General features: G+C 50.6%; 2 protein-coding genes across 3 annotated transcripts; both read left to right on the forward strand.

The window, feature by feature from the left end:
• Positions 1-138: 138 nt before the first annotated feature.
• On the forward strand, positions 139-12,442 carry HYOU1 (hypoxia up-regulated 1). The gene is made up of 24 exons (XM_051638371.1): positions 139-280; positions 468-561; positions 918-996; positions 1,262-1,416; positions 1,511-1,587; positions 2,458-2,639; positions 3,218-3,333; positions 4,065-4,248; positions 4,627-4,761; positions 5,616-5,698; positions 5,797-5,929; positions 6,252-6,439; positions 6,703-6,841; positions 6,925-6,985; positions 7,486-7,568; positions 7,731-7,919; positions 8,067-8,266; positions 8,431-8,518; positions 9,114-9,236; positions 9,352-9,485; positions 9,967-10,051; positions 10,490-10,742; positions 11,308-11,391; positions 11,581-12,442. Exons 1-24 carry the CDS (start codon positions 199-201, stop codon positions 11,640-11,642), a joined length of 3,009 nt encoding a protein of 1,002 aa, XP_051494331.1. The 5' UTR covers positions 139-198; the 3' UTR covers positions 11,643-12,442.
• Positions 12,443-12,533: 91 nt separating this feature from the next.
• SLC37A4 (solute carrier family 37 member 4) lies at positions 12,534-19,555 on the forward strand. 2 transcript variants are annotated; one of them, XM_051638372.1, is made up of 9 exons: positions 12,534-12,802; positions 12,893-13,125; positions 14,361-14,604; positions 15,696-15,854; positions 16,173-16,258; positions 16,678-16,791; positions 17,084-17,149; positions 17,905-18,043; positions 18,322-19,555. In XM_051638372.1, the coding sequence occupies exons 1-9, from the start codon at positions 12,655-12,657 to the stop codon at positions 18,486-18,488; spliced, it is 1,356 nt and encodes a 451-aa protein (XP_051494332.1). In that variant the 5' UTR covers positions 12,534-12,654; the 3' UTR covers positions 18,489-19,555. The 2 variants fall into 2 exon arrangements, with proteins under 2 accessions (XP_051494332.1, XP_051494333.1); XM_051638373.1 differs by lacking the exon at positions 17,084-17,149.
• The last annotated feature ends 70 nt before the right edge of the window (positions 19,556-19,625 follow it).

A 19,625-nucleotide genomic window follows, 5' to 3' on the forward strand; every position in this document is an offset into this window, starting at 1 on the left:
CCGCCAATGGGCGCGCAGCTCCCGGCGTTCCCGCTTCCGGCTCCCCCCGACGTGGCCCAATGGGGCCGCGCGGGCGGCGGGGATTGGCGCGCGGGGCCCGGCGCTGCCGCTCGCGCCAATGAGCTCGCGCCGCGTCCGGGCCGAGGGTTGCGCGAGACGCCGGGGCCGCCGCCGCCAGAGCGCCGGGACGGGCTCAGGATGGCGCCGCGGGCCTGCTGGGCCGTGGGGCCCTGCTGCGCCGTGGTCTGCCTGCTGCTCGCCTGCCGCCTGCCCGCCGCTGGTACGCGCCGGACCGGCGCCTTCTCTCCGGGCCGGGCTCCGGCCCACCGGCGGCCCCTCCCGAGCGGCCCCTCCGGCTTTGCCCCCCGAGCCAGGCCTCGCTCGCCCGGGGCAGGCCGCTTGGTACCGGGCAAAGTTCCCCCTCTTGCGGCGCAGGCCCTGACCAGGGGTGTTTCGTTTTCTCGCAGAGCCCGTGGCGGTGATGTCGGTGGATATGGGTAGCGAGTCGATGAAGATTGCCATTGTTAAGCCCGGGGTGCCCATGGAGATAGTCCTCAACAAGTGAGTGGGTGCTTTTCCGGCCCGTTCTAGTGCCGGTATCGCGGGGGTAACGTGGGCAGTTCTGTCTGCATTACTGGGGCTGGGGCAGTACTGCAAATACCGTAGCTGGGCAACGTGTGGGGGTCCTGTTAAGGCTGCTGTGAGGGGAGCAGTCTCATCCTCTCGTTCAGGGGTGTCTGCCTTGCCTCCTGCCCTTCCTGAGCAGCTGTGCAGTATCATTCAGGACAGCAGTTCAGATTTTAACCCTACCGGGTTTAAAAACCTTACCTGAGGTTTTAACCTTAGCTGTCCTCATCGGAAGCTCCGCATTCAATGTTCACCTGTTTCGAGTGGTTTGTTCCACTTTTTCTACCCAGAGAGTCACGAAGGAAAACGCCGGTGGCTGTTTCTTTGAAGGAGAACGAGCGTCTTTTTGGGGATAGTGCCCTAGGAATGGTGAGAGCTCTTGTTGGTTGTGTCAAGTGCATTTCCTGTATGCAGAACATACATTCCTACTGCTGGGTCCTTTGAGTTGGGAAGTTTTATTTCTTGTCCTACGCTTTTTTTCTCAGTTCTTTTGTATGTTACTGGCTCTTTGTGTGCCAGTCTTGTGCCCGTAACATTCACAACAGTATTTTTTACCACGTAGCCTGGGAGGGGTTTGTTTAAAAGCAGCAAAGCTGAAGAGATGTGGCTGGGTGACGTGCTTTTCTTTCTTTAGTCCATAAGGACGCCCAAGGTGGCATTCAGGTACTTCCAGGACCTGCTGGGTAAGCGTATCGACAACCCGCACGTGGTGCTATACCAGTCCCGATTCCCAGAGCATGAGCTGGTGAAGGACGAGAAGAGGCAGACTGTTATCTTCAAGTTGTCCCAGTAAGTGGCTGCTTCTGGGCTCTTGCAGCTGGGACTTCGGCTACCAGGCTTCTACAGCTGACTCTATTGTTGTTTTCTTCCCTGTCTCTCATAGAATGACACAGTATTCTCCAGAGGAGATGCTGGGCATGGTCCTGAACTATTCACGTGGTCTGGCTGAGGAATTTGCAGGTTGGAAGGATTTAGCTGTTTCTTATAATATCTGCTTGTGTTTGTATATTATAGAATTTGAGTAGAGACCCAAGGTGTCTAAAAACCCACAAATTTTGGGTCTCTTCAGCTGCAGGCTGTAAGCAGGAGCAGCTGTCAGGTTGTAATTTTTTTCTATTCTGTTGCAAGTTTAGAGTTGTAATCTTGCTAGTAGGGGCTGGCACCCCAGATCCCACCCTGCCTTGCAGTGCAGGAACCTTTCTGGCAACCTCTGGTGGGAAGGGGATGTGTTTCCTCACTCGCATGTGTGAGCAGAGCGGAGGCACAATGGTAAATGGCTGCAGGGGAAGGTGGAAGTGGCTCTTGTCTGGATCTGTGATTGTAATCCTACAATTAAGGAGCAAGACTTTCTCCCTGCTGTGAATCTTGAGGTTGTTGTGCATTTTCCCTGGTGTGCTACCACTGAAATACCACAGTAATGTAAATGGGGTGGAATTCATTGCTGCTTGTGTTGTTACTAGGAGGTGGTGTGTTTGGTTAGTAACACCGAAGCCAGTCCAAAAGCCTTTTGCTGTGGAGAGTGAATGTAATCCAGTGATAAAGTAAGGCTCCATGACGATGATGCTGATAGAAATCTGAGGCATCCCAGAGCATTTGAGAGTGTCCTAACGTGTGAAAGGGAGTTTGGTAGACACCTGGCTTTGCAAGAATCAGCAATGCCTCTGTGGTGTCAGCAGGGGATGGATTAATCCCTAACAATCCTGGCTGCTGATGCTGCCTCAGGATTGCATTCTGTATGATGGGATATGCACCCTGGATTCTCTGCCTTTGCTACTGTCAGCCTGGGATAACGAGTCTGATGGAAAAACATGTTCCCTGTCCCTCTTTCAGAGCAGCCCATCAAGGACGTGGTGATCACTGTTCCTGCCTACTTCAACCAGGCGGAGAGGAGGGCGGTGCTTCACGCTGCCCGCATGGCCGACCTGAAGGTGCTGCAGCTGATCAACGACAACACGGCCGTGGCGCTGAACTACGGTGTGTTCAGGAGGAAGGACATCAATGCCACAGCCCAGGTGGGTGTAGGAGTCCCAGCCGCCTGCCTGCATGTGGGGGAGAAAGTGCTGCAGGTAACATCAAAAGGACTTAACTGTGAGGAAGCGGGCTCTGCCGGTCTCCTCTGCTTTCACGTGTTTATCAACAAGAGGAAGTGACAAAACCCTCAGTGACCACGTGGTGAAGCCTGAAAGCTTCTGGGGTGAGGCCAGGTGCTGGAAGTTCCCATCTTGTAAACTTGCGTTCGTTCCTTGCCCATCAACTGGGATGGGAAGAATATTAGTGATTTTCTGAGATACTGGAAGGCCAACTCTGAAATATTTATTTTTCCTGAGGTTGAAGAAGCTTTTAAAGCACAAAGTTTTTTTTTCTGATCTGTGAAATGGAGGAAAAAAGTGTAGTAGTCACCTTGTGTCAAGCGTGGCTCCAAATGTCTCCTGTGTTTGACCAAAGTACGAGTCCTGTCATTACTGTGTACAGCCAGGGTAGGGAGCAGGGAGTCTGGGCCTGTGTCAAGCACAGACATCTGTGGGTTCTATCCTTGTTCATGGGGGATATCCGGGTGTTTCTCCTTCACCATCCCAGCTTCTCTTTTCAGAATATCATGTTTTACGACATGGGGGCAGGAAGCACCATTTGTACTATTGTTACCTATCAGACAGTGAAAACTAAGGACTCAGGAACCCAGCCTCAATTGCAGATCCAGGGCATTGGGTAAGAATTCAACATGAGTTGTGCAAAACCTACAGGTCTCAGGAAAGAAACAATTTGTTTCACAGTCTCTTCTACATGTGGGATGTCAGTGGCAGAGTGGGAAACTCTGGTAGTAATTGGTGATAATAATTCTGGTGTTGATGTCTTGTGCAGAAGGTAACTGAGAACTTCTAGGTGGCAACTAGTATACTTAGCTTGCCTCGGGTTTGCTTTGTTTAGAGCCTCAAACCATTGTAGCATCATTCCATTTTCTATAATCTTACAGAAGTAGAGTGTGTCTTGAAAAAGTGGAATGTGTTTCTGGAGAACAGCAAAAATGCAGCGCAGTTAGTGTTTGCCAGGTCAGAAGGGGGCTGCTGTGAATCACCAGCCCAGCAATTTTAACTCCAAAACCTTTTTACTGCTGTTTTCAAGATAACACCGGGGACCTGAGGCATTTATCCTTTGGCTTCTCGGCTGTCTGACATACTTGGCTATAAGGCCTTGACCATAAATGTAACGAAGTTTCTGGCTCAGGGGCTGTTGTGATGGTGAATCTTTATTTCCTTTGTTTCATTATAATGTGTTATCTTTAGAGCAACTGTCCTTCTTCCACAGTCAGTGGCAGCTGATAGTTCAGCTGCTGCTTTTGACCGCTTGCTACTCTGCATGTTTGTGAAATGATATATGAAGTTTGTTTGTATCTCAACTCAATTTGAGTTGTTACATCTCCATTTGTTCTTTTTGCTCAGGTTTGACCGTACCCTTGGAGGTTTAGAGATGGAGCTTCGCCTCCGGGACTATTTGGCCAAACTCTTTAACAAACAGCACCCGTCAAAAGACGTGCGGAAGAATCCCCGGGCCATGGCCAAGCTCCTGAAGGAGGCCAACCGCTTGAAGACCGTCCTGAGCGCCAATGCCGACCACATGGCACAGGTCTGACCTGCTGTCTTGGGGTTCCTTCTTTTTTTAGGGCTCAGGGTGGGGTGGGATGAAGCACTGAAGAGCATCACTCCTGGTGTTCCAGGCTGTTGGTGGCACTGGTGGTGCCCTCAACTTCTTCCCGCTTGGTGGCACTGGTGATTGAGTGGATTGGAGGAGAGTTAGTTGTGTGAAGTTTGTTCCATAAATGTTCACTCTTATATCCCTGCTCCATCATGTCCCCTGGCAATGGTAGGGTTCAGATTAATTTGGTCAGGTCCCAGGAGCATTAAGAGACCTGGAACTTTCTGCACAGTGGGCAAGTTGTGCAAAGATTTTGCTTGGAGAATGCTCCACCAGTAATTTCATTCTGGCTGTTTTTTTCCTGGGCAGATTGAGGGGCTACTGGATGACATCGACTTCAAGGCCAAGGTCTCAAGGCAAGAATTTGAGGATTTGTGCTCTGACTTGTTCCAGCGAGTCCCAGGGCCTGTGCAGCAGGCTCTGAGAAGTGCAGAGATGAGCCTGGTAGGTTTTTTAAAAAATGCATTAAGAGGGCTGAAGTTTCTGTGTATGGAGCTGCTGTTGTATCATGACCAAGGCACTGGTGGCTGTGTTACCAGAGGTACAGATGTTTGCTGTTGGAGCAGAACAGTGTTGGTTCTGCTGTGAGGTTACTTGCTTGGTGTCCAGCAGGAGTGGGTTTTGGCTCCATGCACTACCCACCAGAAACAAAGGGCTTGGAGGAGGCTTTTCTCCCTATGAGAAAACTTGGGCTGGAGGTGTGGAACACTGATCTTGCCTTTTTTTGTCTCAGATATTAGTTCTTGGTCTCAGTGGAAGTTTTAGCTCAAAGTGTCTGGAAGCAGAGTGATTGCTGTTCAGGCTGCTTCCTTTAGAGCCCTGTTGCGGGCTGCAGTTGGACCAAAGCAGTGCAGTGCGTTGGGGAGACATGCTGCTTTGTTAAATGCTCACTTTCCAGGGTGCTTTAGGACATCACTTGGCTTTGGTATTCAATGCCAGACACTGAGTCCACTCTCAGAGTCCAGGTTTCCATCTGTTCTGGTCCAGCTTGCTGCCTGAGTCACTGACTCCTCTGGCCCTGAGCTGTCTAATTTTCAGTCGAGTCCCACATTTCAGGTGACTCGAAGCAGGGGTTATGCAGTCCCTGTTGGACAGACCTGACCCCAGGTTCCCATGTTGTCGTGGCTCGTGTTGGCCTATCTGAGGTCTCTCAGGCCTTGGCCTGCACTGGGGCAGCAGGACATAGCACAGGTACCCTCAGAGAAGTGCATGGTGACTGGGAATGAGTGCCGGGGAGCCCTGAACTTAGCTCTCTGAAGTTGCTTTCTCAAGACAAGGTGCTTGTTTCCAATGCCTAGGATGGAATTGACCAGGTGATTCTAGTTGGTGGTGCCACACGAGTCCCCAAAGTGCAGGAGGTTTTGCTGAAAGCTGTGGGCAAGTGAGTATGCGAAGCCCCTTCTATTCCATGTCCTGTTGGTAAACTGCTGTTGGAGGCAGCGGCAGCAAAGCTGACGTTTGTGACTTTTCACTTTGCAGAGAAGAACTTGGCAAGAACATCAACGCTGATGAGGCTGCTGCCATGGGAGCTGTGTACCAGGCAGCTGCTCTGAGCAAAGCCTTCAAGGTGAAGCCTTTTGTGGTTCGGGATGCTGCTGTGTTCCCCATCCAGGTAACCCTTGGCTTTCTCGTGTGCAGGGTCTGGGTAAATGGGCTGTGCTGGGAGGAGCCTTCTGGGTGACCTGTTAGATTCCTTTGCATAAGGACGTTACGGAGATTGTTCTGCCAAGCCAGTAAAGAAAGCAGAGGAAAGTTCGTGCTAGGGCAGAAGTGCTGTATCTGAGAAGCCAGGCATATAGAAACATCTGCTGAAAAATGCTTGCCTGTCCCCCAGATTTTGCACAAGGTGGAGCAGCCAAATGCCACAGAAACCTCAGATGTAAGATGCCAAAGGTGGTTTTCTGTTGCTGAGGCATTTTCTGTTTCTGACACAGGTGGAATTCACTCGTGAAGTTGAGGAGGACGATAAATCCAAGAGTTTGAAGCACAACAAGAGGATCTTGTTCCAGCGCATGGCGCCCTACCCGCAGCGCAAGGTTATCACTTTCAACCGCTACACAGACGACTTCGAGTTCTATGTCAACTATGGAGATCTGTCCTTCCTGAGCCAGGATGACCTGCGGTGAGTGAGGCAGAGAGCCCTGGGGCAGCACAACATGCCTGGATGGAAAATGGCATCGCCAGACAGGCCTCTGGATCCACCTGGCCACCACTGCCTATTTGCAGATCAGTTCTCCAAGTCAGGTGCTTCAGCAAACCGAACTGTGCTGGTCCCTTACTCTGTGCAGTTGTTGTTGCCTCAGATGCGGCTCTGAGAAGTGTTTGACTGTTCTGCAGTGTTGTTATTCTGAGGTTTCTCTCTGCTTTTGTCTCTTGTGTCATCAGGGTTTTTGGTTCTCTCAATCTCACCACCGTGAGGCTAAAGGGAGTTGGGGACAGTTTCAGGAAGCACTCGGATTATGAATCCAAAGGCATCAAAGCTCACTTCAACATGGACGAGAGCGGAGTGCTGAGTCTTGACCGGGTAGGCACTGCCCTGTTGTGGTGTTTGTGTATTTTCCAGTTCTGGTCCCTGCTCAAAGCTAATGCTGTGCTCCTCTCTCCAAGGTGGAGTCTGTGTTTGAGGCCTTGGTGGAAGACAAGCTGGAGGAGGAGTCAACGCTGACAAGTAAATGCTTAGATATTCATACTAACTGTTGATTTTACCTGTAGTGACTGAGACAGCTGCCACAGCTGCTCCTTTCAGGAGGTCTGTCTGGGGGAGGTCCTGCATCCACAGCCCTGCAGTGTTCTCCCTTCTTGTCTGTCCTTTGCATTGGTTAGGTTTTAGAGCACAGACTTCCTGCAGAGAGGAGATGGAAATCTGTGTGTTTGGAGCAGAAGGGGCGATGCAGGGGCAGCTAATGCAGCCACAGGTTGAAGCTTGAAGCTTTTTAATTGAAGCTACAAATTTCAGGTCATACTCCAGCAGAGGTGGAGGCCCCACTAGCCTGTGCATGTGAAAATGGAAAGTGAGGTCAGGGCAGGAACTTTCTGGAGTGCATGTAGCTAACCACCAAGGGAGCACTTTGGTGATTGTGAGGGTGATGAGGGGAAGCAGAGCTGAAGATTAATTTCTTCCTCCTCTGGTTACACAGTAGTCTGGATTTTTTTGTCTCCCAATGACAGAACTTGGAAACACTATCTCAAGCCTGTTTGGGGGTGGTGGCGCTGCACCAGAAACTGGAGAGAACCTGACAGACCTGGTTCAGGTGAGCCTGGGGCGATTGCTCTGGACCTTGTTAAGGAGGCAGCAATTCCTTAATTAAAGGTGACTGGCAGCAGTCAGAGAATTCTGTTCTGTGAAACATTTGCATGGAAGTTTTACATTAAAACCAGTTTTGGTTTCTCCTTTATTTGCCTGTGGTGACCAGGAAGAGGAAGAGAGCCTGGCAGAAGCAGGTAAAGAGGAGCAGGGGCAGAAACAAGACCAGAAAGGCAGCGCAGAAGATGTGGGTGAAGAGAAGGGAGAGGAGAAACACCCTCCTCCAGGTCAGGCAGAAACTGCCCCTCCAAAAGCAGAGTCACAGAAGAAGGAAGAAGGCGAGAAATCAGAGTCTCAGGTGAGCATCAGATTGAAGGAATGGGACTGTGGTTTCAGTATCTGAGAAGTGGAATTCTTCTTACCCAGTTACTGTCCTGCCTTGGGAAGAAGTTGCAAAATCTGCAGATCTGTTCCCTTGCCTGAGAATACATTTTATCTGTTATAGGATCCCGAGGAAAACAGAGAGAGTGCAAAAGAGGAAGAACCGTCCAAAAGTTCCAGTGACAGCACAGTTACCAAAACAGAGGAAGAGAAGAAGATCAAAGCACCCAAGAAGCAGAAGCTTGTCCATGAGATCACAATGGACCTGGATGTAAATGATGTACCTGACCTGCTGGAGGACGAACTGGAGAGCTCGATGAAGAAGTAAGTTGGAAATGGCTCTGCTAGGTTGAAGCTCTAGACAAGGGAAGTGAGCGGCTTTAGAGCAGTGGTAGCTCAGTTAGCACCTTTGTTGTCCTGATGGTGTTTGTGCTGTAATGCTCTTCTAGAGGCACTGGCTACCTTTGATTTCTTTTCTCTTATGTTAGACTCCAAGACTTGACAGTCAGAGATCTAGAGAAACAGGAAAGAGAAAAATCAGCCAACAGCTTGGAGTCCTTCATCTTTGAGACCCAGGTAAGAGGGATAGAAAGGCTTGAGAACTGCTGGAGAGCAGGTGGAAGAGTTCTGTGCAGCTTGGCTGTTTGGAATGCCAGGGAGCTGGGGGAGGCAGATTTGAAGAGCCCAGCTTTCATCTTCAGTCACTTTTTCTGCCACTATTAGGCTTCCCAAGCACTCATGGACTTGGGAGGTTACCTCAGCACAAAATGAACACTTTTCTTCAGCACATTAAACTTTGTTTCCGGTGTCTTTATGTACACTGAGCTTTGTGTTTTGAAACAATTGCACTTGGGCTGTAACGAAGCTACAGCTTCTCAAGAACACTGTGCAGAAGAGGCAGCTAACATTAAGTGCATTTGAAGTGATGATTGTTGCAGCTTTACCATCGTGTACCTGGTGTGTGTGTGTCTGTACACCTGATGTGTTGCCACCGGGTGCGTGGTAACACCAAGAGCAGGAGCTCAGATTTGGGAAGATTGAAGGAGACTCTCCTGGCTAGAGCAACCAGCACCCCAGGAGTGCCCAGCCCAGTTGCAAGTGGGTGACCTTTTTGTCTAGTGCTTCTATGCTCACTGGTATTTGACTGGAGTCATTGCTTTGTTCTTTCCAGGACAAGCTTTACCAAGAAGAGTATCAGTTTGTCTCAACAGAGGAGCAGAGAGGAGAAATTTCCACGAAACTTAGTGAGGCTTCCAGTTGGATGGAGGAGGAGGGCTATGCAGCCACAACCAAGGTATTGCTGCGGGTAGTCAGGGTGTTAGAACAGAACTTGCACTTTTAACTTCTGAGGTTTAGTGTCAGACAGTGGGCAAACTGATTGTCTCCTTTCCCCTCTCCCTCATTTGCAGGAGCTGAAAGACAAGCTTGCAGAGCTGAAAAAGCTTTGTAGGAACCTCTTTTTCCGTGTGGAGGAGAGGAGAAAGTGGCCAGAACGCTTGGCTGCCCTGGAAAGTCTGCTCAACCACTCAACCATCTTCCTCAAGTAAGAGCATGCTGTTGCGAAGGAGGATAATACTTCATGAGACACCAACAGAACATGACCAAATGGACTGTGGTCTGAAAGTCCCTAGTGCTTCCTGAGAAAAGGCGACTCGACCCTGCATGCTGGTGCTTGGCTCTGCAGAGCCTCTTCTCAGGAGCACACCAGCTTTGTTTGATCTGAGGGGACAGGCTGTGGCCACACTGTCTGAAAGCAGATTTGTCCCTCTTCATCCCACAGCCTCAGCTTTTCTGTCTTTTTTTTTTTTCTCTCTGTTTTTCTAATGTTGTGATTGCTGCATTGCTGGCTTGGTATTCCATTCTTGGCATCCAGAGATTGATTTCTGACTCTGTTTCCTGCAGATGCAAAAGTACTAATTGGTGTGTGCAGTGGCTAGTTGTTATGATGATAACTGGTGCTCTAAGCATGGAGTTGCCAAGGTACAGTGTTTGGTTTAACAGAAAAAAATGTTCTTATCTTCCAGGGGAGCCCGAATGATTCTAGAGTCTGACCAGATATTCACAGAAGTGGAACTGAGTACCCTGGAAAAAGCCATCAATGAGACCACGGTAATAAAGGACCAAGTGATTGGCGGGGGGAGAGGGGGTTGGTGCTGGGCTGTGTTTCCTGTCTGAAGTAACAGGTCGTGTACTTTCACTCAAGATCATGGAATGGAGTGTGCATGTTTTCCCTGCCACCAGCAAATATCTCTCCTTTGTTCTGGTGTTTTCTAATGCTCAACTTCACTCTTTGCTATTTGTCTCCAGGAGGGGTGGGTGGTGTAGCCCAATAATTTTGCTGCAGTTTTTAAAGGCAGGTGCTGAGTTTTGAGGGTTCTGCCTCTTTGTTTTGTCCCATATCTGGGAAACTAAGAAGCTGGTGGAAATAGCAGGGAGCAGTGTTATTCTGAGTCAGATGTGATGTGGTGACTTTGAGATATGGTGATGTACAGTGGTTCATGGAACCAAAAAGCATCTGAAAAGCACCTCTTCCCTCTCATCCTACAGACTTGGAAAAATGAGACACTGGCTGAACAGAACAAGCTCTCTCCTACTGAGAAACCCATCCTACTATCCAAAGACATAGAGCTGAAGACAGCAGCCCTGGACAGGGAAGTGCAGTATCTGCTGAATAAGGCCAAGTTTGCAAAACCCAAACCCAAAAAGGAGAAGAACACCACAAAAACTGATTTGGGCAAGAATGCTACAGCAAACTCTGAAACTGAGAACACTATCCCTCCCACGGAGGGGAAACAAGAAGGTAAGGAGGGTGGGGAGCCTCTTCACAACTCCTAGAACGTAATCACTGTGCGTGACACGCTCGTACCTCGAGTGAAAGGGAGCTAAGTAAGTGAAGACAATTATTAACTAGGTTCAAATGGACCACCTCTTAGTTTTCAAAGTTTGCTGGGAAAACCTAGGCGTGGCAGTGTCCTTAATTCCTCAGCATTTGTTTGTTTTTGGTGACGGAACAGAAAGTGTTTATAAACTTCCTAGGGTGGTAATCAGTCTCAAGCTGGTTGGCTGCCTCATAAGGATGATAAGCCATCAGTTCCCTTCTGGGTGTCCAGGGCAAGTATTCAAGGTCACATCCTATACCAAGGAACAGCATGAGCTGTTGAAACATTTGGGGCTTAGATGGACCCCAGAAAATAATGTATCACTTAGTACAACTTTTTAAGGTCCTCAGGTTCTGAGTGCCTTGGTCCTTTTCACTCCAGCCTGTTCGTCAGCAATGTTCCCTGCCTGTTCCTCTGGCCTCGCCCTGCACCTCCTCTCCTATCTATTCTTCCTGACCTTGTGTGCTCTTTCTACTTTAAACACAGACAAAGCCGAGGATGTTGGTCCAGCCAAGGAACCTCCTACAGTGGAGAAAGTAACAGTAGACAATGAGCCTGGATCAGACTCTGGTGCGTAAATGTTTGTCTGGAACTTGGTAGCTGGCATGCAGGCTGTCCAGGTGCTTCTTTCCCCTGCCTTCTGCACCAGAGACTTGAGGGTTGAGTGGAGTATTTAATGAACATCAGGGACTTTTGGCACTGCTGTGTATGCTGTAGAAGCTGCTACGGCATGTAACTGGGTTTACTTTCATTACACAGGGTCCAAAAAAGAGAAGAAGACAGAAGCTGGAGGACAAAGCAGGAAAAATGATGAATTATAACACCACTGAAATCCTGATGGTGTCAACATCTATTTATTTCATGGTTACGTTCTTGTTTTTATAATGGACCTGGTTAGTCATTATGTCAATGGAACACAACAACCAGTCTGACACCAACATGGGATAGAGATGTAAATTTTATTTTTTCTTTCTGGGGACTTTGCCGCTACTAACTTAGTGAATTGTTTCTTTGTTTTCCTTACGTGTTTCAAGGTGGCAGTGTGGCCACTGAGAATTGTCTCGCTTCAGCATGGGAGTCACCACGGTGACTTTTCTGTGGAGGGAAGGCAGTGGAGAAACATCTTGAGCTTTAGGAAGTGGAACATAAACTCTGTGCCATAGCTCCTCTGGTGAGATAAAGGGGGCTCACGCAGGAGCGTGTAGCTGAGGTGGTGGCGTCTGGGCTGAAAGAAGTGGTGTGAGGTCAGTGGAGGGGAGATGAGCTCTGGTTTGGATTGGGGGGAGGGAACGGCGGAGGCTGAGAAAGGAATGTGTTGGGGCGTCCGGTTGGCAGCACAACGGCCGGTGACGGGGAAGGACAGGGCTCGGTAGATTGGAGCTGGCACAGGTGGTGCTCCCTCTTCTCCCCGGGTGCGTGGTGCCCCTCCCGCACCCGCCGTCGCCTCCCGCACCCGCCGTCGCCTCCCGCACCCGCCGTCGCCTCCCGCACCTCTATCTCCACCTCCCGGGACGTTCCTGCCAGCGGCGCGCGCGCTCTGCTGAACTCGCGCGCTGTGGATGTGCATCTGATGTTCTCCATTTTGGCCTCTTCAACCAAAAATAAAAATGGCCCTTCCTGACGCCCCGGTAAACGCTTCCATTGTTTCGGGACAAGCGGTTGGTGCTCGGGGCGGGGCCGCGGGGCCCGGCGGCCAATGGGGCCGGCGGGGCGGGACTTCCGGGCGGGGCGGGGGCGCCGGGGCTGCGGCAGGAGCCGGTGCCGCGCGCTCGCCGGTCCCGTCCTGTCCCGTCCCCCCGCCGGGCTCGCTTGGCCCCGGAGGAGTGCGGCGGGATGGCGGCCGGCAGCTACGGGCGGTACCGGGCCGCGATCTTCGCGGCCATGTTCGTGGGGTACACGCTCTACTACTTCAACCGCAAAACCTTCTCGTTCGTCATGCCCGCCGTCATGGCCGAGGTGCCGCTGGGGAAGGACGAGCTGGGTGAGTGCCGGTCCCGGGACCCTCGCCGCCCGGTGCCGGCTGTCGGGCGGGCAGGTGGCTGAGGTGCCTCCCGGGCTCTGCCCGCCGCAGGTCTCATCACCAGCAGCCAGTCCGCGGCCTACGCCATCAGCAAGTTCATCAGCGGCGTCCTCTCCGACCAGATGAGTGCCCGCTGGCTCTTCTCCTCCGGCCTGCTCATGGTGGGCCTGGTCAACGTGGTCTTCTCCTGGAGCTCTACTGTCACCGCCTTCGCCGGGCTCTGGTTCCTCAACGGCTTGGCCCAGGGGCTGGGCTGGCCGCCCTGCGGGAAGATCCTGCGGAAGGTGAGTGGAAAACGTGCAGGGAAACTTCTCTGCACTATCTTGGCAGCGGGTCTGTGCAGGCCATGTTGCTGGCTCTAAATTCAGGGGAATTGGCAGCTTCCTGCCTTCTCCAAGCTGGGAAGGTCAGAACCACTGGCTGCACATTCCTCTGCCTGCAGAATATGAGTTTCTGTGTGCTGGGTTCTTGTTCTAGCTGATGTTCAAACAGTTCATTAGCCCTTGTGTTCTTGTGCTTCAGTTGTAGCTCAGTTTGGTAAGTAGCACCTCCTGGCAGCAGACCTGTTCCTCGCTGAGTGTTTTGATTTGTTGGTATCCAGTGTTTTGGGCAGGTCGAGGGCTGGTTGCCTCTGCTGCTGTGGCCGTTTGCTGCTGGGCAAGGGGCAACGAGCAGAGTTCGATCTGCACGCTCAGGGAACTCAGGAATTGCAAACTGCAGCTGTTCAGGTAGACAACTGGTAACTGGTGGAGGCACAGCCTGAGTCGAGCCTCTGGGCTGGATGTGTGTTTGGGTTTTGTTCCACTGAGATTGTCACTGCTTGGTTTCTGCCTTAGGATGGTGGGAAGGAGCTCAGCTGTGCATTGACAGAAAAAAATCCAGGAATATGCAGGACTAGGGGAGCTGAACAACTGCATTGCCCTTCTGTGAGGCATCTAGCTGGCAAGAAAAGGGATGTCTGGGGTGTTTGTGTGCATGGAAAGAAAGGTGCAGAATAATGGCCACAATACACAGTATTTTCTGTGGAGGGAAGGTGGCACTTGGACATTTTCCTGCCGACAGCCACCAACCAAGCTGTTCTGGCTCTGGGCGCTCACTGCAGAGCTGATGGTTCCTGATACTTAACCCAGCAGCAAGTCCTAAACTTACCCTGCATGCCCATTCATGGTCCTGTGCCAGCAGACCTTTCCAGACTCTGTTCCTAGCAAGGGGGTATATAGAACCATGTGCTCTTACATGTGCCTCTCCCAGTCCATGTCTCGGTTTCATCATCTGTACATGGAAATAACGACAAGCTGGCTGGTGCTGGGAGCACCTGTTAGGCTCCTCTGGCTGGCACTCACCTCACTTTTAGAGTTCCCTGCACAACTGAGGTAGTGAAGAGCAGGCGCTCCCTTTATCTGCTCTTGTAAATCTGGGTTTGAATTGCCTCAGATCCACAGCGTGGGCCTGCAGTGAAGGTTTTCAGGCACAGTGTCACTCTCTCAGACCTCATGCTGTTTTTCTTGTCATTGCACAGTGGTTTGAGCCCTCCCAGTTTGGGACATGGTGGGCAATCCTGTCCACCAGCATGAACCTGGCTGGAGGCCTGGGCCCCATTGTCGCTGCTCTTGTGTCTCTGCACTACGACTGGCGCATGACACTGTGCTTCTCTGGCTTCATCTGCGTGGCCGTCTCTTTTGTTTGCCTTGTCCTGATTAAAAACGAGCCGTCGGATGTTGGGCTGCCCAACATCGAGCAAGGACCCAAGAAAGGAAAGAAAGGTGAGCACGAGATTTTGCTGTCAGTGGGCAGCCGCAGGAGCAGGTCCAGCTGCTGTGCTCAAGTTAGCAGTCATGTAAACCAAGCCCCAAAGTGATCTGGTGGGAAGGGCGGTCTGAGCCCGTCCCAGCAGAGCAGAGGAAGAGCCTGATGGGCAGTTAGTCCTGCTCCTCAGCCTGCATGTGGATCTGGTCCTGAATGCTGGTTCATCTCCCCACCTGTTTGCTGTTTCCTACTGACAGTACCCTAGTTTTCCTGGGCCTTTGTTTGTTGAGACTGAGCCAAGAAAAATCCCAACAGCCAGGAATGCTTCCTTAAGCCTGACCCTCCTCTCCTCCATGCTGGCAGAGGATGGGCAGTTCTCCCCTCACCCCGCTGCGGATCCTCTTGACCCCTGGCTTGTGGTGGACTCTGCTCAGTGATTTCTGTCCTAACCTAACATCTGGTTAGTAAATGTTTGTTCAGACCACGGAGTATGGGGCTCCTCTGAAAGCAGGACAGGTAGAGGGGGAATTGCAACACAGGTTCGCTGTAGGCTTTTAAAGGCCAGTGGAATCTCAGCCTACCTTCCTGTGGCGCCTGTGCTGCTAGTCTTGATCTTTTAGTGTAAGAAAATGATATTGTTTCCCCAGAGCGTGCTCTGGGGCGGGTAGGTTTATAGGTGTTACTGGGAGACTGTTGGAAAAATCAAGGTAGCACCCAAAAGCTAGCATGCTTGGGTATCTGTATTGGCTTTCACAGGCAGAGCTTGGAAACATTAGCACAGAATCTGGAGGACCAGATAATTTTTCTAACAACCTTTGTGAATGGTTTATTGGCAACTGCGATACAGAAATTCCTTTTGAGTAGCGTTTTGATTATTCTTTTGAAATCTTTAATGACTGGGACATAGATTAACAGAAAAGATTCTGAAATTGTAGCAAACTCAGACCAAGGGGCAGGTGAAGCCATGCACTCTGGGTAGCTGCGAATCCCTCCCTCTGTAAGGATGTCCTTGTGCCTGGTTCCTGCCCACAGGTCTGTCTGTGGTGCTGGAGCTGGTGTGGGTCAGTAGCTGTGCTCAAGCAGTAGTAACTCCTCATCTCCTTCACAGGTTCCTCCAGTGACAACAGCACTTTGAAAGAGCTGCTGCTCTCGCCGTACCTCTGGGTGCTCTCAACAGGCTACCTTGTTGTTTTTGGGGTGAAAACGTGCTGTACCGACTGGGGCCAGCTCTTCCTCATCCAGGAAAGAGGACAATCCATGCTTGTGGGTAAGATGCAAAGCTGTATTTTGAAGCTTTGGGGCTGCAGTTTGGGGGGTGAGGCAGAGAGGCTGATGGTGTGGCAGAAGGACTCAGGCACCTCCATCTGAAGGACTTGGTTGTTCACCTCCTGCCTGTCCCTTTAGATACACAAGGTTATTGAAATAACTTGCTGATTAATTTACTGCATGTGCTGGGTGTCTCAGTGCTGCTTGTGCCAAGGTCATCCTGGGACTGGCAGACAGGTATTCCTGCCTAAATCAGGCAGCAAATTGTCTGCTGTGACTGAGCCTGACGGCCAGTTAATCTGCTTCACCTCCCTTCTAGGTAGTTCCTACATGAGTGCGCTGGAGATCGGGGGTCTGGTGGGAAGCATTGCTGCTGGATACCTTTCTGACAGAGCGGTAGCAAGAGTAAGTGATGCCTCATGCTAGAAAACAGGTATTCTCAGCACCACGTTTCTTTCTTCTGTCTCCCCAAGTTGCTCTTTTGGATACAGTTCTGTGTCTAAACCACCCTGCTGTGAAATGGGACTTTGGAAACTCAGACCCTTTGTGATTAACCCACCTTTTCTCCCTCATGTGGAGGCAGGTTGGGAGGGATGTGACCCATCTCAACCACTTCACAAAGGTGTTTGGTCAGGCTGGTGTTGCCACTGGTACAGCTGGAGTGCTCAGAGCAGTCCTTAAACTGAACCAGGAAATGTTGCTAAAAGATGCACTTCCAACAAACCATCCGTGTTTCTGACTGGGTGTGCAGACACTGTTAGTTACTATGAATATGGAAGGGTCCTTCCAGTGTCTGAGCCTCAGTTTCCCTTTCTGCATTACAGGTGGGTCTGTCAAGCTATGGGAACCCTCGCCACGCGCTGCTGCTGTCCATGATGGCAGGGATGTGCATCTCCATGTTCCTCTTCCGTGTGACAGTCACAGGCGATTCTCCCAAGGTAATTCCTGCATGAGCAACTGGCTGTGTTGTCAGGACAGCCCTCCCATGGTGAGGAGTTTGGTCATGGGCAGTGTGACTGTTTCCTTCTCCCTTCCCAAGAGCTGTATGTTTGCACTGTCTTTGTTTGCCTGAGAGGCAGGCTGACTCACTCTGATGTGGGCTGCTGCTGCTGCCCAGGTCAGCTTGGGTAGCCTGTGTGACTGGCAGCAGCGTAGACATCACTTGCATCTTCTCTAGTGATTGCTAAATAAATGAACCCTCTGTTCTCCTTTCCTTCTTTTCTTCTTCAGGAAAATCACTTCTGGACTGTAGCCTTGCAACCTCTAGCTGATCTCACAGGCCTAAAAGAACATGAGGTTTCTGCCTTGCGTTTTTCTCCCTCTGCCTGTTTCTGCTTGTGCTGATCTGCCTTTTTCTTATCCTGGGTGGTTGGTTAGCCCTCCAGAACTTAGAACCAGGGCACTGAGAAGATTACTGTAAGTTTTGTTAAAGAAGCCTTTTCTTATGATCATTTTATTACACTAACTGACTTTAAAGTCTGAGTAAAAAATGTTTAAGTTCTTATCTAGAAGGTTCCAAGGACGTTTGTTCATCAGGTAAAATGTAGCCAGTTCAGAGGTCTTATGAGTGAGGTCAGGAGAAATTATTCTGTTCTGTGTTTTCTTAACCCTATGTTTCTGTTTCCTATCTGGAAAAGAAGATGGCATTTGCTTCCTTGTGAGCATCAGGAAATGGTGTTTCTAGTTCAGAAAGAGTGGTGTAGTCTTGAGGTGGTCAAGGTACTTGTCCTTTGCCATCCTTCCACAAGCAACTGATGAATTTCTGTGTTTGTTCAGAAGAACAGAGAGGGTATCAGGTTGTGGCTGCTCACAAATAAAGGTGTTCTGATCAGCCGCTCATGTCTAAAATGAGAACAGCTTTCAGCTGGTGTCTCCAGGTTCATTTTTAAAAGCACCTTGATTCACAGCTCTCGCACAGGCTGAGGAGCTGCTGTTGGCCCGAAAATGTCAAACCCCCTCATACCAGGCATGGGATCTGAGATTTCTCAGCAGCTGCTGACTGACGGGTAAGATGCACAGATCCTGTTTTTGATCATAACTTGTTTTGGCAGCTGTGGATCCTGACTCTGGGAGCTGTGTTTGGGTTCTCCTCCTACGGACCCATTGCCCTGTTTGGGGTCATTGCCAACGAAAGTGCCCCCACCAACCTGTGCGGCACCTCCCACGCCATCGTGGCCCTCATGGCCAACGGTGAGTAATGCCCCTCTTCCTGAAAAACAAGCAAACCCTCGTGTGTTCTTGATGAAGCGTGGTCTAGCCTCTGGCTGCCAAGTTACTGACCCTGGGAAGCCACGTAAGAAGCAGAGATAATGGAGCTGGAAGCTACAGGGATGCTTCCTGCTGTACCTGACAGGTTTGCTTTAAGTTCAAACCAGGCCTGATGAATTTTTGTACATGCAAAAACAAGTGTTGGCAGATAAAATGGAGACACTGGGGGGTTGCTAGTTTTGTTTCGTTTTTCCTCACAGTTGGAGGTTTCCTGGCTGGATTGCCCTTCAGTACCATTGCCAAGCACTACAGCTGGGCCACAGCCTTCTGGGTGGCTGAAATCACCTGCACTGCCAGCACGGTGGCTTTCTTCTTGCTGCGGAACATCCGCACCAAGATGGGCCATGTTCCCAAGAAGGCTGACTGAGGAGAACCTGCTTGGTGAAGAGGATGTGTCCACACTGACCTGAATGATGCTCGTTTTTTGTTTAACTGGCCTACGAGTGAGTTTACCTATTGTTGCAACCTAGATTAAAAATGTCTCAATTTCTCCTCTACTGCCACGTGCCTGAGGGCACCAGGTTCCTGCTACTGATCACTGTTTCCCTCAAGATGTGATAATTCAGCTAGTTTACATTTGCAATGATTTCACAGTACCTCCTTCTCATAGCACTGTTGGTGAGGTGAGCAGGCTGTGCGGCCCCAGCTTCACCAACGCTGCTCCCGGTTAACTGGCTCCAGGTGCTGTCGTGCTCAGTTTTGTCCTTGTTTGTCTTGTCCATTAGCTGCCAGCTCAAGGCTGCTGACATCAGCTTTCACCACCTTGTTCATCATCAGCTTGCTTAGGAGTGTGCTCCCGGCTCTGGAGCAGCAAGTGATGGTGATGATGGTGGTGGTAGTTCAGCATGACACAGAGAGCAGCGTGGCTTTGGCTTTGGCCAGGGCTTGCTTTAGGAGGGAGGTGGTGCTCTGCACCATCCAGGGCGCGTGTGGCAACAGGCAGGTTTCCAAGGAACCCTTGGAGCACCAGGGGCAGCGTTTGAGCGCCCTCCGCCTGCTGGACCTGTCCTGCCTGTTCAGCGTTAATGATTGGCCAGGGAGGCGACCAAGCGTGCCACAGCCAGGTTCCCTGGAAACGGCCGTTTCTAGCATTGCCTTGGTTTTTTCAGCACAAGGTGTGTAATTTAGGATGTTTTTGGTCCAGAGCTGTGTCTCTCATGGCTGAGGGCTAGGGCTTAGCCTGGCCACCAGCCCAGCCTGGCACACTCATGACCAGCGCTCGTTGCAATAAGTCAACTCAGGTTTTTCACCAGGATTTTGTGGAATCTTCTCATTTTTCCCTGGAAGAGGCAGGTTCAACTTGCAAAGAACCTGCGTGCAACAGCTTGGTTGGAAGAGTAGGTAGCCAGCCTTAATTAAAATAATGAAAGTTAATTATATTTTGTACTTAATTATATGAGCTACTATCTGTGAAATAAAAACAGAGCAGTGTCATGAGGGCTCTGGTTGTCTTGTGGGGAGCAGCACGAGCAGAACCACCCAAACCCCCTCATTATCACTTTGA

Source organism: Apus apus, chromosome 22 (genome assembly GCF_020740795.1).
Source record: "Apus apus isolate bApuApu2 chromosome 22, bApuApu2.pri.cur, whole genome shotgun sequence".
Taxonomy (NCBI): Eukaryota; Metazoa; Chordata; class Aves; order Apodiformes; family Apodidae; genus Apus; species Apus apus.

Coding starts and splice junctions, on each gene's coding strand:
- HYOU1 (XM_051638371.1), top strand. CDS start 199: ATGGCGCCGCGGGCCTGCTGGGCCGTGGGGCCCTGCTGCGCCGTGGTC. Junction 5,699..5,796: donor TTGCTGAAAGCTGTGGGCAA/GTGAGTATGCGA, acceptor TTCACTTTGCAG/AGAAGAACTTGGCAAGAACA. Junction 9,237..9,351: donor GCTATGCAGCCACAACCAAG/GTATTGCTGCGG, acceptor CCTCATTTGCAG/GAGCTGAAAGACAAGCTTGC.
- SLC37A4 (XM_051638372.1), top strand. CDS start 12,655: ATGGCGGCCGGCAGCTACGGGCGGTACCGGGCCGCGATCTTCGCGGCC. Junction 12,803..12,892: donor GCTGGGGAAGGACGAGCTGG/GTGAGTGCCGGT, acceptor TGCCCGCCGCAG/GTCTCATCACCAGCAGCCAG. Junction 15,855..16,172: donor AGGACAATCCATGCTTGTGG/GTAAGATGCAAA, acceptor CCTCCCTTCTAG/GTAGTTCCTACATGAGTGCG.